The following is a 15,099-nucleotide window of genomic DNA, read 5'->3' as shown; positions in this document are numbered from 1 at the left end:
TGCCCTGTTACCCTCTCTGCGCCGTTATCAGCTCGCACTTTCAGCAACTTTGTGGGTTAAAATTTTTGAGCTGAAGGGTGCAGGGGTAAATCTAACTAACAACAGATGCTGTTAGATGCCCTGCTACAGCAAAATCTGGCCTATTATATTGACATTGTGATAATAGGCATTGGGTTGGGGGGAGGGGGGGGGGAAATGGCACCATCAGTCCACCCACACCCAAGAGCTCTATGTCGATCACCTGTAAACAGCACCCTGTTCCCTGGAATGGCTCCTCTGAGGCCCAACCTATTCAGTGGGAGAAACATTAGTTTGCTACTGGCCAACAATGACACTTCTCTAATTAGCTCGCTATCCATCTTGGCTACATTCTTTTGGAGAACCAATGCTTTCTATGATAGTGATCCAGTGGATTACACCTACTGCTTCCTGTGACACAGCTTTGGTAGACTACAGTCCTTGCCCAGTGTAATATATTTTCAGTGTACAACATCCATTTTCCATCAGATTCTATCAGTTGTTGTTCCTCTGCTGCCATCTCCACTTGATCCACCTTAATTGTGCTCCATGCTTCACAATGAGTGCCCTCTGACCTTGAATAACCCTGAGGTACATATATCTGAGCTGAATCCCCTGAGGTAGATGCCTGTGTCAGCAGTATGTGTGTGAGATGGGTGCTCAAGAGATAGACAGACTTCCTGATCATCTCTGGCGCTAGATCTGTCATCTTGGAAGACCCCTGTGTAAAGAGAAAAGAAGCATCCATTTGCATGATGCCTGTATGAAACAGCTGAGGACACACTTCCAATACAAATATATCACATTTCATGCTGTTGTTGTGAAGAGTGGGTGATTTTAAAGAAGTAAGAAGATTAAGTAAAAGAGGGCACTAACTTTGCTAGGTTGGCACAAAGTCACCAAGCTTTACTTGGCCCACAGCCTCAATTGATTCCACTCCAAATATTGGGAGGTCCACTATCAATCCTTGTTTTCTCCCCCTGGCAATCGGCAGCTTCATTCAAAGGGCCTGCTGACCATGTTCCCATGCCCACCTTCCATTTCTGACCTTGGAGAATTGTTGCAGCTAAAAAAATTGGCTAGCTTTAAGTGGGTGCTTCCCTTTAAGAGCTACTGCTCCTCAGGTATCCCATCTGCACCAATCATAACACTCCCTCCGCTCATGTGAAAAAACAAACTGACCTCACTCAATTGGGTACGGCCAGCTGGCCACTCTAGTAGCCTAAGGTCCTACATGAACGAAGCATTCAGCCAAGATCATTGAATTGATCCTTAAATATTAAATAAAGGATCAGAACATTGATAGAAGCATTGCAATATTATCAATACAAAGTAAACTAAAACAAATGTTATAAAATATTGGATTACATTGTATTGGAATGCCATCTAGTGGTGATAAATAGATGGCTGTCTCAATGGACTTATGAATATTGCGGCTGAAAATTCCTTGGCTGTTCCAGCACGGTCCCATCACACTCCAATGGGAGTGCAGCGGAAAGGCTTCAAAACAGCAACCCAGATACGCCAGGTCCCAGCCTGTGCTAGGAATTATCAAATGCCCCTATAAGGGTCGGAGCTCTGTCCACCCTTTAGAAGGCCACTGGGATGGAGGGAGATCCCTACAATTTGGAATTCCTGCAACCTCAGAATCACAGAAGGATAGGCATCTTTGGAGGCAAGTACACCAAGAAGGGAGTTGTGTACGAGCCTCAGGAGTCGGGAAGCCCAAAGATGGGTACAGAAATTTCTTTTCAAACTGCTTTTATCAGTCCCTTTGCAGAGGGGACCGAGAGGCACATGAATCCATCTTTCCAAAAGTGCCGCTTGATAGCACTGTCGAGGACACCTTCCATCACTTTCCTGATGATTGAGAGTAGACTGATGGGGCGGTAATTGGCCGGCTTGGATTTGTCCTGCTTTTTGTGGACAGGACATACCTGGGCAATTTTCCACATTGTCGGGTAGATCCCAGTATTTTAGCTGTACTGGAACAGTTTGGCTAGAGGCATGGCTAGTTCTGGAGCACAAGTCTTCAGCACTACAGCCAGGATGCTGTGCATAGCCTCTGCTGTATCCAGTGCTGTATCCAGGTGCTTAAAAGTTTAAAACGGGGGCCTCCCTCTGACCCCACAAATTCTGACAGGATCTGTGCTGGAATTCCCTCACAGTCATGGTCCGGCAGGGGGGAAGGATCGGACATCAGGTCTGGAGGGAGAGAGAGTCCATCGGAGCTGGAGGGGGGGAAAGGTCGGCGATTGCGGCAGGGGCTAGAGAGAGGCCACGATCACAGGGGGAGGTTGAGGCTTTGTTGAATGAATGGGTGGAGCACTCCTGCTCCTCCTGGCTCACAAGGAGTGCTGGAAAAGGCACTTACCTTGTGGAGCCAGCAACTCCCACCTCCCTTTCACTGCTGGGAAACCCACGCAGCAGCAGTGAATTTTAAATCGGGCTCCCAATTGCACTGTCGGAGCCTGATTTAAATATGTTGATAAAGTGTCCCACCTCTCCGCAGCAGGACACTCGGATGCCACGACATCCGCCGCCATAGAAAAGGCGGTGTTAGGGACACATTCCCTGTATTTAAGTCTTTAACCTTCCCTCCGACCTTCTCCTGCCCATTGTGGGGTGGTTAATATCGAGGCCACGGTTTCCTATGTTTTGCATTTCTTGAACATTATTAGGTTACTAAACTTCTTGTACCAAATGTGTAGCCCCAAATAATATATCTTTCTTAAAGTTATAAATCTTTGCTCAGTGGTAGCGCTCTCACCTCTGAGTCAGAAGGTCGTGATTTCAAGCTCCATTCCAGAGACTTGAGCACGTAATCTAGGCTGACACTTCAGTGCAGTATTAAGAGTACTGCACTGTCGGTGGTACCATCTTTTGCTTGAGACATAAAACCGTGACCTCCTCTACCCCCTCAGGTGGACGTAAAAGATCCTTTGGCACTAATCAAAGAAGAGTAAGAGAGTTCTCCTGGTATCCTGGCCAATATTTATCCTTCAACCAACACCAAAACAGATTATCTGGTCATTTATCTCATTGCTGTTTGTGGGACCTTTCTGTGCAAAAATTGGCTGTCGCATGTCCCTACATTACAACAATTTATCACATTTCAAAAGTACTTAATTGGATGTAAAGCAGCTTGATATGTCATGAGGTCATGCAAGGTGCTACATAAATGCAAGTTCGTTCTTTCTTTTCCTTCATAGGATCAATGTCCACTTCCCACTGACTCAATGAGATGTTAAACTGAGGCCCCATCTGCCCTCTTAGGTGGACGTAAAAGATCCCATGGCACTATTCGAAGAAGAGCTGGGGAGTTCTCCCAGTGTCCTGGCCAACATTTATCCCTGAACCAACATCACTAAAGCAGATTATCTGGCCATTATCTGATTGCTGGACGATTTGCGCTGCTCCGCCATTCGCCTCACCAAAACCCATAAAAGTACCTTCTCGTCATGAGGCTCCCCATTGAAGTTAATGGCAATCATGAAATTGCTGGATTTATGATATTAATACGAATTATTCCTGCTGCAGCCAGGTAATTAATGTCGTAGGGGACTCTGTTAATGATTTGATTTATGGTCCTGATATGACACTCAGCCTTAGAGGCCCAGAAAGGGAACAATGAAGCTGTGCAGTCTCACTCCAACAGGTAGTGAATTGTTCCCAGAAGTTTTTTAAACTCTTTATCTGTTTTGGTAGTATTTTTCTGCTAATCTTGCCATCCACACTCTTGATAGTGTCGGAAGGCAACATTTTTCAGGGAGCAAAGCTGTTTCAACACTAAGGAATGCAAATGAAATAGAATTCTTTCAGAAAATAACATTTTGAGTTACAATATATGAGTAATTTGAGACATGTTGTGGTAAGTCTAGCAGGCTTGGGAAGAAAAACTTTAGTTTGGAACTAATGTCCCCAAAGTTTTCCACCAATGGGGTTTTCCTCGTGACATTTTTGGGTCTGTTGTAGACCAATTGATAGAGATTGATTGCTATAATTAGTCAACAACTCAATTATCATTGTATCATGTGACTACCAGGATGGCAGAAGACGAACTAGATGGACCTTGGTCTTTTATCATTGATCAATTCCTATGTGCCTATGAAAGTAGTACAATGGCATACCCACTGGGTGTTCCACTGTTCCTGATCATGATGGGTGGGACTGCTGGTTCTATACTTCATGGATCAAGAATATTTGTACATTTGTACATTGTGCACACCTACCCTGCCATTCATTCATTAACTTTTCAACTGGGTTACAGTGTCCTCTTTTTCTGCTTGTTCTTTTTAATTTTTTTCTTACTTTTCCTTTCTGTCTCTTCTTTCTCACTCTCTCTTAATCCATTCTCTTTCTTTCCCTCTCTTTAGTTCTGTCTCTAACTTGACTCACCGTATTTCCTTCTCCGTCGTACACTCTGTCTCTAACTTATTCACCGTATTTCCTTCTCCGTCGTACACTCTGTTTCTTTCTCTTTCCTTTTCTTTCATTGGTTAAGGAGATAAGCCATTCGGCATGACATTCATGAGGTCCCAGAGGTGACACTGACATCACTGCGCAGTTATCCTATCGAAGTTCCAGCAAATGTAGTGCGATGTCAATAGTGAGCATAAAACTCCAACTAATGTCATTCATCATGAGATCCACCATTGCAGCAATTTCTGGCCCATTGTGTAACAGTTTATTGAATGAAAACTTTACAGTACCTCAGTAAATCAGTGACTGCACTATACCGTTGCTGAAGAAATCTGGCCAGTATGGATTCAAAATCCTGAGAATTGAAAATAAAGAATGATGAAAAAAAATCAGGCTATTTAATAATTAAATAATATGGCTTAACTTGTATCATAGAATGGTTACAGCACAGAAGGAGGCCATTCAACTCATCAAGCCCGTGCCAGCTCTTTGTACGAGCAATCCAGTTAGTCCAATTGCACCGCTCTTTCCCGTAGCCCTGCAGATTTTTTTCCCTTCAAGTGTTTATCCAATTTCTCTTTGAAAGCCATGATTGAATCTGCTTCCACCACCCTTTCAGGCAGCGCATTCTAGATCATAACTACCCGCTGCATAAAAAAGTTTTTCCTCATGTCACCTTTGGTTCTTTTGCCAATCAACTTAAATCTATGTCCTCTGGTTCTTGACCCATCTGCCAATGGGAACAGTTTCTCTCTAGCTACTCTGTCTAGACCCTTCATGATTTTGAACACTTCAATCAAATCTCTTCTTAACCTTCTCTGCTCTAAGGAGAACAACTTCAGCTTCTCCTGTCTATCCATGTAACTGAAGTCCCTCATCCCTGGAACCATTCTAGTAAATCTTTTCTGGACCATCTCTAAGGCCTTCACATCCTTCCTAAAGTGCGGTGCCCAGAATTGGACACAATACTCCAGTTGTGGCCGAACCAGTGTTTTATAAAGGTTCAACATAACTTCCTTGCTTTTGTACTCTATGCCTCTATTTATAAAGCTCAGGACCCCGTATGCTTTTTTAACCGCTTTCTCAACCTGTCCTGCCACCTTCAAAGATCTGTGCACATATACCCCCAGGTCTCTCTGTTCCTGCACCCCCTTTAGAATTGTACCATTTAGTTTATATTGCCTCTCCTCATTCTTCCTGCCAAAATGTATCACTTCGCACTTCTCTGCGTTAAATTTCATCTGCCATGTGTCTGCCCATTCCACCAGCCTGTCTATGTCCTCTTGAAGTCTATTACTATTCTCCTCACCGTTTACTACACTTCCAAGTTTTGTGTCATTTGCAAATTTTGAAACTGCACACCCAAGTCCAAGTCATTATAACATATTAGAAAAAGCAGCGGTTCTGGTACCGGACCCTGGGGAACACCACTGTATGCCTTCCTCCAGTCCAAAAAGCGACTGTTCACCACTTCTCTCTGTTTCCTGCCACTTAGCCAATTTTGTATCTATGCTGCTACTGCACCTTTTATTCCACGGGCTTCAATTTTGCTGACAAGCCTATTATGTGGCACTTTATCAAACGCCTTTTGAAAGTCCATATACATAACATCAACTGTATTGCCCTCATCAACCCTCTCTGTTACCTAATCAAAAAACACAATCAAGTTAGTTAAACACAATTTGTCTTTAACAAATCCGTGCTGGCTTTCCTTTATTAATCCACACTTGTCCAAGTGACTATTAATTTTGTCCCGGATTGTCGTTTCGAAAAGTTTCCCCACCAACAAGGTTAAACTGACTGGCCTATAGTTGCTGGGTTTATCCTTACACCCATTTTTGAACAAGGGTGTAAAATTTGCAATTCTCCAGTCCTTTGGCACCACCCCCATACCTAAGGAGGAATGAAAGATTATGGCCAGCACCTCTGCAGTTTCCATCCTGACTTCCCTCAGCAACCTAGGATGCATCCCACCGGACCGGGTGACTTATCTACTTTAAGTACAGCCAGCCTTTCTAGTACTGGAAACATACTGATGAAGAAAGTTTTCCTGAATACACTTCAGAAATTCATTCCCCTCTTTGCCCTTTACAATAAGAACATAAGAACATAAGAAATAGGAGCAGGAGTAGGCCAATCGGCCCCTCGAGCCTGCTCCGCCATTCAATAAGATCATGGCTGATCTGGTCCTAACCTCAAATCTAAAATCATGTCCAATTTCCTGCCCGCTCCCCGTAACCCCTAATTCCCTTTACTTCTAGGAAACTGTCTATTTCTGTTTTAAATTTATTTAATGATGTAGCTTCCACAGCTTCCTGGGGCAGCAAATTCCACAGACCTACCACCCTCTGAGTGAAGAAGTTTCTCCTCATCTCAGTTTTGAAAGAGCAGCCCCTTATTCTAAGATTATGCCCCCTCGTTCTAGTTTCACCCATCCTTGGGAACATCCTTACCGCATCCACCCGATCAAGCCCCTTCACAATCTTATATGTTTCAATAAGATCGCCTCTCATTCTTCTGAACTCCAATGAGTAGAGTCCCAATCTACTCAACCTCTCCTCATATGTCCGCCCCCTCATCCCCGGGATTAACCGAGTGAACCTTCTTTGTACTGCCTCGAGAGCAAGTATGTCTTTTCTTAAGTATGGACACCAAAACTGTATGCAGTATTCCAGGTGCGGTCTCACTAATACCTTATATAACTGCAGCAATACCTCCCTGTTTTGATATTCTATCCCCCTAGCAATAAAAGCCAACATTCCGTTGGCCTTCTTGATCACCTGCTGCACCTGCATACTAACCTTTTGATTTTCTTGCACTAGGACCCCCAGATCCCTTTGTACTGCAGTACTTTCCAGTTTCTCGCCATTGAGATAATAACTTGCTCTCCGATTTTTCCTGCCAAAGTGCATAACCTCACATTTTCCAATATTGTATTGCATCTGCCAAATCTCCGCCCACTCACCCAGCCTGTCTATATCCCCTTGTAGGTTTTTTATGTCCTCCTCACTCTCTACTTTCCCTCCCATCTTTGTATCATCTGCAAACTTTGATATGTTACACTCGGTCCCCTCCTCCAAATCGTTAATATAGATTGTAAAGAGTTGGGGACCCAACACCGACCCCTGCGGAACACCATTGGCTACTGGTTGCCAGTCCGAGAATGTACCATTTATCCCAACTCTCTGCTTCCTGTTAGATAACCAATCCTCCACCCATGCCAGAATATTACCCCCAATCCAGTGATTCTTTATCTTGAGCAATAATCTTTTATGTGGCACCTTGTCGAATGCCTTCTGGAAGTCTAAATACACTACGTCCACTGGTTCCCCTTTATCCACTCTGTACGTTATATCGTCAAAGAACTCAAGCAAATTTGTCAGACATGACTTCCCCTTTGTAAAGCCATGCTGACTTTGTCCTATTAAATTATGTTTATCCAAATGTTCCGCTACTGTCTCCTTAATAATAGACTCCAAAATTTTACCCACCACAGATGTGAGGCTAACTGGTCTATAATTTACAGCCTTCTGCCTAATACCCTTTTTAAATAACGGTGTTACATTAGCAGTTTTCCAATCTGCCGGGACCTTTGCCGAGTCCAGAGAATTTTGGAAAATTATTACCAAAGCATCCACAATCCCTACTGCCACTTCCCTCAAGACCCTGGGATGTAAGCCATCAGGTCCAGGGGATTTATCCGCCTTGAGTCCCATTAATTTACTGAGTACCAATTCCTTAGTGATTTTAATCGTATTTAGCTCCTCACCCCCTAGAGCCCCCCGTTTGTCCACTGATGGGATATTCTTAGTGTCCTCTACCGTAAAGACTGAAACAAAATATTTGTTCAGCATTTTTGCCATCTCCATGTTTCCCACCATTAATTTCCCGGTCTCATCCTCTAAAGGACCTACGTTTGCCTTAGCCACCCTTTTTCTTTTTATATAACTGTCGAAACTCTTGCTATCTGTTTTTATATTTTTTGCTAATTTATTTTCATAATCTATCAGCAAAAAATATAAAAACAGATAGCAAGAGTTTACTATCCCAGTCTATATTAGGATAGTTGAAGTCCCCCAGTATCACTACTCTATAGTTCTTGCACCTCTCAGTAATTTCCCTGCACATTTGCTCCTCTATATCCTTACCACTAGTTGGTGACCTACAGAATACACCCAGTAGTGTGATGGCGCCTCTATTGTTTCTTAACTCTAGGCAAATAGATTATGTCCTTGACCCCTCAAGGGCATCCTCTCTCTCCAGCATTGCAATATTTTTCTTAATCAATACTGCCACCGCCCCCACCACCCCCCCCTCCTTTCTTTTCCTTCTCTATCTTTCCTGAGCACCTTGGGCTCGATTTTAAAACAAAAGTGTGGGTGCGTTGGGGGCAGGGGGGGGGCAAAGCAAATTGCATTTTCCAGGAGCGTGTAGAAATCCCAGCTCCAACACGCCTAAGAACGCGCATGACCCACAGTCATCTGGGCGCGTGCGCCGTTCCCGAACCCGGAAGTCCCGCCAGCAATTAAAGCCGGCGGACAATATTTAAAGCATCAATACAACTAGTTAACCTAGTTTAAAAATCCAAAAATACTATTAAGTGTGAAGGCAAGCGATTTCAACGATGCCTCAGCGTGTTTCCCGTGCTGTGAACACGCCATGGGGAACGAGTCGTGTTTCAGCCGGCAGCCATTTGGACATTTAAATCCCTGTTTGACAAATGGGGATAAAATGTGAGTTATTGCAGCAGGGCACTCAGTTCTCTCAAACTATTGGCTGGGAGATCTTTGTGTTTAGACTGAAAATTCTTGGTTTCCATTCAGAGTTGTTCTGTTTACACATATTTACCAACTTTTTGGACCCCCTCAAACTGACACCATCAGGATGGGGGAGGGGGGGCGCCATGGCTGCATTCATCATTATATATGGGAATAAGGACCATCACCATCCTCGCCAGGCACCTGCATTTCTGCCACTTGTAACTCCACAACACAGTGCTGTACCACAGGTACCTGCACAAGAGCACAGAGGGCAACAACATAGGTTGCAGGAGGCACTACTCTCGCCAGAGGCTCTACAGACCGAGGCTCAGCTTCCTGCACCTCTCTGAGAAGCAGTGCATATGAAGGCTGAGAGTGAGTTGCCAGGTGGTCACAGACATCTGCAGCCTCTTTCATGCTGAGTTGCTCCCGACTGGGCCTGGCAGCATCTCATTACACATCGCTGTTAAAGTGACCACTTCCCTCAACTTCTTCGCCTCTGGATCATTCCAGGGTGCCACTGGTGAATCGCCGGGGTCTCTCAGTCGTCTGCAAACAAGTGCATAAGGCAGATCACTAACAGTTTGTTTCACTGGACCTCCCAAACCCACGACCTCTACCACCTAGAAGGATAAGGGCAGCAGGTACATGGGAACAACACCACCTGCACGTTCCCCTCCAAGTCACACACCATCCCGACTTGGAAATATATCGCCGTTCCTTCATCGTCGCTGGGTCAAAATCCTGGAACTCCCTTCCTAACAGCACTGTGGGAGAACCTTCACCTCACGGACTGCAGCGGTTCAAGAAGGCAGCTCACCACCACCTTCTCAAGGGCAATTAGGGATGGGCAATAAATGCCGGCCTCGCCAGAGACGCCCACATCCCATGAACGAATTAAAAAAAACTTCCCCATGGACGACCTCAACCATACGGAGAGGGCAGTGGGATTCCACTCTGTGGCTGGCTTCCCACGGGTACGGGGTGTAATCGATCGCACCCATATAGCAATACGAGTACCTCCACACAAACCAGGACTGCTCATCAACAGGAAGGGGTATCACTCCATCAGCACTCAGCTCGTTTGTGACCACAGCAAAAGATTTCTTCACGTGTACGCCAGATTCCCTGGTATCTGCCACGATTCGTTCATTCTGAGGAAATGTAACATCCCGGCCCTCTTCCACGCACCAAACACTCTTAACCACTGGCCCCTCGGGGACAAAGGATACCCCCTGCAGACGTGGCTCAGGACATCTCTGAAGAACCCTGTCAGTGAGCAACAGTGCCGATACAATGACAGCCACATCACCACCAGGTCTATAATTGAACATGCGATAAGACTGCTGAAGATGCGATTTTGGTGCCTCGATTGTTCTGGGGGAGCGCTTCAATACGCACCAGTGAGAGTGGGTCGCATTATAGTAGTGTGTTGTGTCCTGCACATCATGGCACAACAGAGAGGGGTACCGGTTGATGAAGCCCCATCCCCTCATCCACCATCCACATCTGCCATCCACATTGAGGAGGAGCATGAGAAGCAGCAGCAGGAGGTGGAGGATGAGGAGCAAGAGGCAGAGATACGGCTCACCTGGCTGCTCGTGAGGCCAGAGAGTCACTCATATGCGAATGGTTCTCGTAAGATCAGAAAGTGAGAAGAAACCAGTCCTCACACCACTTGGAAAGACCAGCGCCAACACCTGCACGCCGCCCCCCCCCCCCCCCGGAACAAAACAGTCCTGCAACTACACATACACCCACTGTAAAGTGACCCACTGGGTGGCATCAAGTGTCGCCGTTCATGGTGAAGCTCATGAAAAGGGCCCTATCACAAAAGCCAATCAAGAATGGGCAAGACGTGGCAGTGGTAGTGAGAATGATAAAATTTAATGTGACTTTAACAAAAACAAAATACAAATGAAAAACATGACAGTCTGTTAGATACCTTCGTGATCACAAATCCTTTGCCTTTCTCTTCTTACTACTTCTACATGGTGCATCCCCTGTGGCTGCAGCAGAGGTAGTGGCCGGTTACTCATGTCCGGACTGCTTAGATGCTTTGGGCCTACGGCCTCTGGGTTTTGAAGCCTGTGAGGGCCCCTCCAAAGATTGCTCCACCTGCACCTGTGCAGGGGCAGACTCGGCCACCTGGAGAGGAGGCAGCATTGCAGGTACTGGTTGAGAGGGGGACAACGGGCGAGACGTGGGAGCGCTTTGAGTGACGTTCCCACTTCCATGTCCCCTTTCACCATCATCCCTCTCCTGGACCAAGCCCACATCACTCCTACCACCCTGCTGGAGAACAGTTTGGAGGACATGTATGCTGCTTGGAAGCCCAGTTGTAAAGTTTCTGTCTGCCTGTTTAAGGCAGCAGAATGTGACATTAGATAAGAACATAATAGGGTCAGGAGTAGGTCATATGGCTCCTTGAGCCTGCTCCGCCATTCAATCAGATCATGGCTGATCTTCGACCTCAACTCCACTTTCCTGCCCAATTCCCATATCCCTTGATTCCCCTAGACTCCAGAAATCTGTCTATCTCAGCCTCGAGTATATTCAACGTCTCAGCATCCACAGCTCTCTGGGGTAGAGAATTCCAAAGATTCACAACCCTCTGAGCGAAGAAATTTCTCCTCATCTCAGTCTTAAATGACCGACCCGTTATCCTGCAACTATGCCCCCTAGTTCTAGACTCTCCAGCCAAGGGAAAGAACCTCAGCTTCTACCCTGTCAAGCCCCCTCAGAATCTTACATGTTTCAATTAGATCACCTCTCATTCTTCTAAACTCCAGAGAGAATAGGCCCATTCTACTCAACCTCGCCTCATAGGACAACCCTCTCATCCCAGGAATTAATCTAGCGAACCTTCGCTGCACTGCCTCTAAGGCAAGTATATCCTTCCTTAGATAAGGCTTCTTTGACAGCACCTCCCAAACCCACGACCTTTACTACCTAGAAGGACAGGGACAGCAGGCACATGGGAACATCACCACCTGCTCATTCCCCTCCAGGTCAGACACCATCCCAACTTGGAAACATATTGCCGTTACTTCATCGTCGCTGGGTCAAAATCCTGGAACTCCCTACCTAACAGAACTATGGGAAAACCTTCACCACACGAACTGCAGCGGTTCAAGAAGGCGGCTCACCACCACCTTCTCAAGAGCAATTAGGAATGGGCAATAAATGCTGGCCTCGCCAGCGACGCCCACATCCCATGAACGAATAAAACAAAAGACCATAACTGTACACAGTACTCCAGGTGAGGCCTCACTAAAGCCCTGTACAATTGTAGTAAGACTTCCTTACTTTTGTACTCCAACCCCCTTGCAATAAAGGCCAACATTCCATTTGCTTTCCTAATTGCTTGCTGTACCTGCGTGCTAACTTTTTGTGTTTCTTGTACAAGGACACCCAAGTCTCTCTGAACAACAACATTTTAGTTTCTCACCATTTAAAAAATATTCTGTTTTTCTATCCTTCCTACCAAAGTGAATAACCTCACATTTCCCCATGTTATATTCCATCTGCCCATTCACTTAACCTGTCTATATCCCTTTGCAGACTCTTTGTGTCCTCCTCACAGCAAATGTTGTTCACCGTGAGTCCAAACGGCTGTTGTCAGGGCCTGAATGGACTCATTGGTGAGCCGTGCCTGAAGCTCAACAGAGGCTAGCCTTCCCTCCATCGCAGACATTCCTGCACTTACCTGTGACACTACCTCAAACATTTCCGCAGTTACTTGCAAAACTATCTCAGACATTTCAGCAGTTACGTGCGACACTATCTCAGACAGTCCTTCACGTCCCTGTGACACTGTCTCAGAGATTCCCTCACTTTCCTGTGACACTATCTCAGAGATTCCCTCCCACACCTGTGCCACCATACCACTAATTCAGGAGTTGGACTCCTCCATCCTCTGCGCTATTGTTGAGAGTGTGCGTGGCATCTGTTCCAGTACCTCACAAATGTGCTGCTGTCCCTCGATCATTCTCCTTTTAAAGGATGGCCCCCAGGGTTCCGCATCTGTATCCAGCTGTGCAGAGCCTGGAGAGGAGCGCGCCCACCGACGCGGACTCGCCACATCTGCCCCTGCCACCTGTATCTGCTCGTGCTCACTTGTGTGTGGTGACTCACCAGGTGCCAACTCAACTAACTGACTACTAGGACCCACCGAGGTGTGAGTATCTGCGCTGGTGGATGGCTCACTAAGATGTGACCGTGCGCCTCCAGGGGCCTGGAGCTCCTCTGAGGAATCGCCCTCTGCCTTCACTGAGGTCGTTGAAGGGCCTGTAAGAGAACAGAAGGCAATATTAAGCATCATCACAGATGTGTCATGTTGCGATGAGCATACTGAGGTGTTCAACATGCCAATCATTGTTAACATCAATTCATGTTGTGTGTGATGAATGTTAAAGTTGTGTCCCCAGATGTTTGTGGGGTGCCAGTTTTGGCGTCCCCGACAGACAGGCACTCGAGGGTGCGACCGATCTCCAGGGCCTCCTTCTCCGCCTCTGTGAGGACCACTATTTGTTGTGGCCCCCCCTCCAGTCCTCGCCCTCTCCCGTGCATTTTGCACTCTCTTCTCCTAGAAGGGGAGAAAGTACAGACGTGTGAGTGAGTGATGGTGAAGTGGTCAGTCGATGAATGCATTGCTTTGGGTGAGGCTGACCGTGAAAGAGGTGCATCAGAGGGTGAGTATGAGACAGAGACATCACATTGGATCAGGATTGGGGGGAGTGGTAGTGGTGGGGTCACAAATGGGGAGGTGAGGAAGTGTTCAGGAAGTGAAGGTAAGTTGAGGATGAACCTTAAGTGGGTGTGAGGAGTGATGTGATGGAGTAGTCTCGGCAGTGCAGAATGAGTTGGAGGGGAGGGGGGGTGATGAGGAACACGGAATGCAGGAGAATCAGTAAGTGTACTCACTTTTGCTGACCTAGTTAGGTCATTGAAACGCTTCCTGCACTGGACCCAGGTGCTGGATATGTTGCTGCTGCTGGTGACCTCCTCTGCCACCTTGAGCCAGGCCTCCTTGGTGGCCGAGGCAGGACACTTCCTCCTGTCGGCCGGGAAAAATAGTTCCCTCCTCCTCCTCACCCCGGCCAGTAGCAGCTGAAGTGAGGCATCGCTGAATCTAGGAGCAGCCTTGTCCCTGTGCTGCTCCATTGGGTCTTCTTGCTCTTTGCTCCAGCAAAGTCCATTGGAGCAATGGCCCTTTAAATCTAGATGCTGCAGCTGACAGCCTGTCATGCGGGTGTGCAGTCCACCTGCTGCACAGCTTTTGGATGGCAAATCCAGCAACAAGATTAAGGGGCACCAAGTAAGTCACGATCGCGTGGGGAGTGATAAGTTTTTATTATTCAGATTTGCCACGCGCCCGTTGACCCCCCCACCCCCTGCCATCCCACTGCCCTTTTAAAATCGAGCCTCTTGTATCCAGGAATATTTAGTACCCAATCCTGACCTTTTGTGAGCCAAGTCTCTGTTATCGCCACTACATCATATTCCCATGTGGCTATTTGCACCTGCAGCTCGCCAACCTTATTTACCACACTTCGTGCATTTACACACACGCACTCTAAACCTATCTTAGACCTTCTCGTATTCTCTCTTAGTCTGATCCCACCTAATACCGTACTATTTCTTACCCTAGTGCTATCTGTCTCTCCCACTCCTTTGTGCACCTTGTTTCTCCTGTCTAATACTACATCCTGGTGCCCATCCCCCTGCCAAATTAGTTTAAACCCTCCCCCACAGCACTAGTGAACCTCCCCGCGAGGATGAGGTTAATGGTACAATTATAATTGTACCATTAACCCCATCTATAGCCTCATTGACTAGCTGTAGTCCTTCAGAATTCTTAATGCAATGCCTTTGGCTGTGCTGTAGTTTCATTATA

At 46.5% G+C, this 15,099-nt stretch overlaps 1 protein-coding gene across 1 annotated transcript in view; it reads right to left on the bottom strand.

Moving 5' to 3' along the window:
* Positions 1–15,099, bottom strand: part of LOC137338985 (cyclic nucleotide-binding domain-containing protein 2-like) — a 140,620-nt gene that overhangs the window by 96,417 nt on the left and 29,104 nt on the right. Inside the window, exon 9 of the mRNA XM_068001900.1 lies at positions 4,731–4,795. Coding sequence (XP_067858001.1) covers positions 4,731–4,795 — 65 coding nt within the window. The remainder of the gene's footprint in view (positions 1–4,730; positions 4,796–15,099) is intronic.

Source organism: Heptranchias perlo, chromosome 1, assembly GCF_035084215.1.
Source record: "Heptranchias perlo isolate sHepPer1 chromosome 1, sHepPer1.hap1, whole genome shotgun sequence".
Lineage (NCBI taxonomy): Eukaryota > Metazoa > Chordata > Chondrichthyes > Hexanchiformes > Hexanchidae > Heptranchias > Heptranchias perlo.
This window is presented reverse-complemented; position numbering and strand designations above follow the sequence as displayed.